This window comes from Necator americanus, chromosome V (genome assembly GCF_031761385.1).
Source record: "Necator americanus strain Aroian chromosome V, whole genome shotgun sequence".
Lineage (NCBI taxonomy): Eukaryota > Metazoa > Nematoda > Chromadorea > Rhabditida > Ancylostomatidae > Necator > Necator americanus.
Window position 1 is genome coordinate 34,319,314 of NC_087375.1, and position 6,624 is coordinate 34,325,937.

The 6,624-nt window shown below is 39.7% G+C and overlaps 1 protein-coding gene across 2 annotated transcripts in view; it reads right to left on the bottom strand.

Moving 5' to 3' along the window:
• Window positions 1-1,313: 1,313 nt before the first annotated feature.
• RB195_016082 (uncharacterized protein) overlaps window positions 1,314-6,624 on the bottom strand; it is a gene marked incomplete at both ends in the record, with an annotated part of 11,697 nt that continues 6,386 nt past the window's right edge. Inside the window, 4 exons of one of the 2 annotated variants that reach the window (XM_064207080.1) lie at window positions 1,314-1,444; window positions 2,802-2,921; window positions 3,159-3,231; window positions 6,068-6,154. In XM_064207080.1, coding sequence (XP_064062961.1) covers window positions 1,314-1,444; window positions 2,802-2,921; window positions 3,159-3,231; window positions 6,068-6,154 — 411 coding nt within the window. Of the gene's footprint in view, window positions 1,445-2,757; window positions 2,922-3,158; window positions 3,232-6,067; window positions 6,155-6,624 lie in introns of those variants that run through there. The other variant, XM_064207081.1, reaches the window with a different exon arrangement.

Consider the following 6,624-nt stretch of genomic DNA (forward strand, 5'->3'; position numbering starts at 1 on the left):
GCATCATGTTTGAAAATTCTCCATAAAAAAAACCTACACATTCAGAAATGGACAATGAAATTTGTCATCGGAATGAGTAGGTTTTTATGGAGAATTTTCAAACATGATGCTGCACTTATATCCCTTTGACATTCAGGAACGGACGATGAAATCTTTCGTCAATGCTTAAGTTTCATTGAAAAAAAAGAGGAAGCTGTTAGGGGAAAAAATACAACTGCACAGACAATGCCAGCATTTCTTTCATTGGAAAATAGTGGAGGCAAGCGGATCAAGCACCACAGAAAGTCTGAAAACGGACGTCCAAGCAGGTTCACTTAAAGGAGTAAGGCATCTTCAATTCGAATAAGACCTTTTAAGTCGTAATTGCTTACTGCTTTTAGTGCAGTTAACTGCTATTCGTATATCTTTTACACTCAACGGTTTCAAAGGGTTCGTTGCGCGACATCTTCACTGCGCCAATTCACTAAATGTGGATTATTAATCGGATTTGGTTGATATCAGATGCTCATGAGATGGTGATATCATGGATTATGGATCTCTGACAAATTTCACTTGTCTACTTTCTATCGTGAGCTCGGGTTTATTTTGACATTGTAGTGTGTCAGCGCCGGTGTTCCTTTTTTATCAAGAATTTCAAAGCGAATTTTTGCTCATTCTGGATGCGGATGACCCTTTTTAAGGTCGGAAGGCCTTGATAAATTCAACAGTGATAAGGACTAGGGTATAGATTAACCAGTAATTCGACAACAAGGTAATGGACCCCGTCGCACCCTTTTTTACCGCTGTGCCACGCCGGTGCACCAATTTGACGCTGGTGGACCCGTCGCATCTCCTTTTTGGATTTTGATTTTTTGGGTTCACACACACACAAACCCACACCCAGCAGACTAAGCCCGTTATTATGCATCATGATTATTGTTGAACAAAGGAGCCTTGCCTTCACTGACCTTATATGTTGAAGTTACTTCATATGTTGTTTGGTTAATCAACAGCGACTTTATCGTGTACATGAATTCTCATATTGTAGCCTTGGATATTCGAACCATTCACTTATGAAATTAAGCAGAGAGTAAAAATTGAGCTATAAGCACTTCTCTGCTGATGTTATCATATCATTCCAATACTTCAAAGATCGCTCTCCAAAATGATCTCAGATTCATTTTCATTTGAAAAAAAAATTTATTGGAAGTCAACATCTTAAATGTTATATGAGGCAGATAAAGCAGATTCCGATTTCGTTGTGATCTTTTAAGGAGTCTGAGTCATCTGGCAAGAAAAACAAAAGTAGTCTATTCGAGGCTAGGTAAAGCCATTCAAAAGTACAGCAACCAAACGATGTACATGTAAAAAATTACGAAGCATGAACAATGCAGTCTGGGAATTTGTCCTGAATTTTTTCCTTTTTCACTGCCTTCATCTTTTTTGAAAGCGTCCTTGGTGTGATCTAAAATGCAGAAGGAAAACTCCGAAGCAAACCGATATTAATTCGTTACTCAAAGTCTGGGCCAGTAGTAACGTTGCAGCTTTTCTAGAGATTTCGAAAATGTTGGTTCAAGAAGGAATTCGTTACTTTTCTTTTGAAACCAGTAAACGTACTTAGAAGTGAAATGTGTTGCCCAAATTCTACAAAAGATTGGTAGATAGTTTCGTGACCGATAAAAAATTCTTTTCGATATTTTGTTTCACTGATTCTTATTTTTCTAGATCACTGAAATGGCGTGTCAGTTGTATAGAACAGAGCGATTCCTCAGTTCCTTTTTCCATTCAATCAAGCTCACCGCTGAAGGTGCTAGTGGAATTTTTCTGTATACAGATGGCATTGGATGGAGTATGAGAACCACACAGAAGAACAACAAAAGGAACAAAAGGCAAAAAAAAGCACTTAAAAAAGCAAAAAGAGAAGAACAACTCGAGATGTAGATCGCTGCTAGTTGCGTGAATTCCCTCTATTCCTTTGTTGTTCTTGCTGCTATCCCCCCCCTCCCCTTTCCCCCAACGATATCGCATCTTTTTCCAGAGTTGATTCTGCAACACAAGCGAAAGAGCCATTGCCAGCAATTTTCAGTGTGCACCAACTTCCTAGTCAAATTTTGTCACCATCCGATCAAACGCCTCATCCGCCCAACAATGAAAGTCTCACGTTAACCGTTGGACCTCATAGCTTTCAGTAGAACATAACATCATACCTTAGGATCAGCAGACTATCTTGCCACTGCTAGATACCTGTTGTGAGGTGACTAGCGCAACCAAATATCAGCCTTAAATAAGGCGCGAGTTCTCGCGTAATGGAGAGGCATTCCTCCTTGCGATTCATGTTTGGACTCTTATAAATACCTTGGCGTTACATACATTTTGGCGCGCGAACCTAGCACTGCGGCGCGCAAGGCTCTGGAGGCTTTTTGGATCCACTCCAAAAGTCCAAATACGAATCGCAAGAAGGAATGCCTCTCTATTACGCGGGAACTCGCGCCTTATTTAAGGCTGATATTTGATTGCGCTGGTCACCTCACAACAGGTATCTAGCAGTTGCAGGATAGTCAGCTGATCCTAAGGTACGATGTTATCTTCTACTGGTAGCTATGAGGCCCAACGGTTAACGTAGGACTTTCCTTGTTGGGCGGTATAAGGCGCTGATCGGATTAATCCCGTTCGATTTCACCCCTTTCAGGCTCTGAAGAAGGCGATATTGCCGAAACGTTAGCCACGAATAAAGGATTATAACAACCTCGTGTCCGGCTCTATTAAAGAAAACAATTATTAGAGATGATTTCCTTTTGTCATGAACACGTAGCAGATAGCACCTTCAACTGTTCCTGGTTTCCTGGTTTTTTTCATGTCCGGCAGCAACGGTCCCAATTTCCCCTCTTTTGTTGTGGTCATTCTCTGAGTTGTTGTTGTTGTAGACTGGAGAGAACGATCTTCTAAATTTGTTGTGTAAGAAAACACAATAAAATTGACATCGATTCATAATCGATTAAGTATGATTCGTCTAGGTAAAGAGTGCGACTATAAACTCGGATGTTCAACATTGCGGCGAAAACCAGCTGCAACGATTCGTTAGTCGGTCATCATTAACGATCCAGCTGGCAGATACTTTCCAGAAGAATATTTTTTTCTTCTGGAGACCCATTTTTAAGTGAAAGCAATTTGCTACGTACCTGGGAAAGGATTCTGAAAACATTCAGGATATGATTCTTCAGTTGAGTAATCTGGTGATGACTTCCAAATTTCCTGTTAAAGCATCACTATTTGTGAATATCTTGCTACATAATAACGCGCTTAGTCCATGCTTGTTTTTCTGTTTGTTAAGAAACTACCCCATAAAGAAGTCAAACTATGCACCAAATTTGTACCACCCCTTGACATGCAATTGTTTTGAAACTAAACTACTGTCAGCATCTGAAGAAACACGTATGAAACACTTAATGACACAGATCCCTTTTAGCTATATATTGGGGAGAGCGTATAATACGTTACGAGTATGTTCACCACCAATTTTACAATGCAGTAAAACTCATAAGTGCTTTAATTAAAAATCGGTTAAAATCAGTAGAAGTGATCAGTCCTTAAAGTATACAGATGGATTAAAAGTTTTAGTTCAATGCGTCCATAAATGACAAACTTTCCGCATTCTCTTTCAGTATGTTTTTTATGAAGTTTTTCAAAAGTGCAGTACCTTTTCCTTGCAGAACTCAAAAGAGGCTAAGAAGTTGCAAGAAGTAGCTGTAGTTAGACATTTTCTCCACGTTTTACTGATGTAACATATTTACCACAACTACATACCACAGTATGTACCAAACAAACGTCCGTGTCTACTTCTTTAATTGTTACTGTCTAGCCAAATCTTGATGATTCTAAACTTAGATCTTGTACACATCATCATAAATTTTTTTTCCAAAATTACAATTCCCATAGTGTCCTGTACTGTTGAAATAGTGTAGTCCGAACCGGGTCTAGGTTACGTCGAACGAGATCTCACGACGTTCAAGTTCGGGTGTGTAAGATCCCAGAATGGAGCTAGAGGAGTTCTACGAAGCTTCAATTGTGCGGTAGTACCAGCAAGCAGAAAGATAGGATAGAACGATTGTGCGTGTCTTTTCGCCCCAACGCCGGAAAGTAGGAAGAAATAAGAACGTGGTGAGAGGGGTCGTTCTCCAACGTTCTGCTTTCAGATTGCTACGCCTGTGCAGCAAAACAGTAAAATTGGGTGGCACGGGGCCAAGTACATCAGGTAGACGAGCTTGCTTTAGAAGGCAGCGGAAAGTATCCCACGTCGTTATGTGAATGAGCTGGAAGCAAAAAATAAGGTGGTGGGGTAGTACGAGTCATAAAAGGATAAAGGATAAAGTTTCTGGCGTTAATAAATCTGCTTGGGATGCACCACCACGTTCACTTCAATTCAGAAACCTTTGTGGAGTCATATGATTTCAAATGTTGGCTGCCAGCGTTAGAATACAAGAGGACGAGTTCCACGACGTTGTAGTGCGTCCTCGCCAGAAGACAGCAAAATGGAGTGAGATGGGTTGCATGTGGTGCCAATTACCGAACTGTATTCTTCCGCATGCCCACTCCGCTGTACGTGACACTCATATTGCTTGCCAGATGAATCCCGCAGAAATTATATGCACGCAAGTAGCTGCTTTCGTGGTGTGACGTAGGATTTTCATCGTTAACAGTATGGTGGCGTTCAAGTAGTTTAGATCACACCATTTACCATTAACTGTTGAGGATGAAGAAGAGAAAGCTCAGATGCTATATCGGCATAGATGGAATGTGCATCATGCTCTAGAAAAAACGGGCCTATTCTGTCGCGTGTGCATACGCATGTCTGTTGAGACAGGAACGACGCCGTGATATTGGAGCGCTGACGTCAGAAAACACTGCGAAGTGCACATTTGGTGGGACGACGAAAAAATTGGAATCAATTAGGTAATACGTCCAAGCAGGTTTGTCAAGGGGTGAATGAAACGTTTTGAAAAATTTCCTTTCGTGTGTTTCGTTTCATCCCTATGTAGACATGCAAACAAATGTTTCAATAGTGGCTAACAGATCAAGAGAATTGATAAATTGTCACTGTGATGTCGGCGTTCACATCATTAAACCTTACAGATTTCCTTAATTCTATGTCAATTTCTGGAGAAAACGTGAGAACATCCAGTGCTAATAATATAATAATGTTTTCAAATTCGAGCGGTACCAAAGGAATATAGGTATGAAAACAAGTTTGATTCTCGAAGCCAAGTGCTGACAACTTTAGGAAAAAAGTATTGAATTTTTTATCAATGCCAAAGCCTCTTAGAAAAAGAACGGGAAAGGAAGTTGCGAGGGAAAGAAAACTTCAGTTGCAAAAGTGTATACTACTATTAATTGCTACTGATCAGAGAAGACAAGCGAAATGTGAACTACATACAAGAAGTGTGAAGTTCGGCGTTAGCCAGATCGGTCGAAAATAATTCGACTAATTTCCGGTAAAGTATTAGTTGTTTATTTTGTTTAAAGAAGAATTTGGGGCGCAATCCAACAAAAATATGAGATATGTGCTGGATTTACAGAGGAACCTCAAGTGAATGTGCGGCTTAACTGGTGCAATTTAATAAAATTCACTCCAATGGCAAATTAATAAAGAAAGAATATAATACTCACACGGATCGCAGAAATATTCATGTTGCACAAATTAGTATTACAATAACATGCAAGCGCATGCTCTGTTGGAGTACACAAGGGCTGTTCGAACTGCAAGTGATGCTGTTAAGAAATTAGTAGAAAGCACTGTGAAGCATATTTGAAAAAAGTGAAACACAAATGATAATAGTGGATGAAAATCTTGTAGAACAAAATCATGACATTCATGATCATGCAGGAACTACTCTTGAGAACAAAACGATAGAGAAAATCGGGCAAACGATTTGCGCAATTTTTCGTTGTTTTTTTAGACGTAATCAATACTGAGTCTGAAAGAAGATGGATAAGGTTGCTGTAAGTTCTTTGACTACAATTTTATCTAACTACGAAACAACATAGGATGTGTGTTCAAAAAGCTTCATTGAGTTCAGTCAAAAAAACTCACATCAGCATTGAATTGATCATAGAACCCTTTTCCCTCGCAGGGCAACTCAAATACCACACCGCAGTACTTTCCTCCTCGGACTATCCGCTGAAATAAAATCTGGAGAATAGATGTGAGTTGAACACAGTTTAAGCCTAATTCCATTTTACGGGAGCAGTAAGTGTGAGTAAACCGTAAATGCTCGCATCCAAAATAAATCTGAATCGGATGTTCATTGATAGATATGCACAAGAACTGAAATACGAAGGATCTAGCTTAGCTCACAAAGTTTTTTTTTTGTTTCCCGAGACCTGTCACGAGTTCTTATTTGTTCAGCCACAAAAATAAACGCATCAAACTAAGGACATTTGCAGAAACATGGAAGAGGGTATCCATTTCCTAGATTTTTTTTCTTTTTCCTATTTTTCAAAGCGCTTGTGTATCCAGATTCTTATGATATGGACGTACCGTTAGCCGTTAAGGCTGAGAAGTCCTAGCACGATCCAAAGTAACCTCTATCGACTATATCAAATTATCGAAAACTGAAACAGAACTGAAGCAGAGCAATACAACACTGC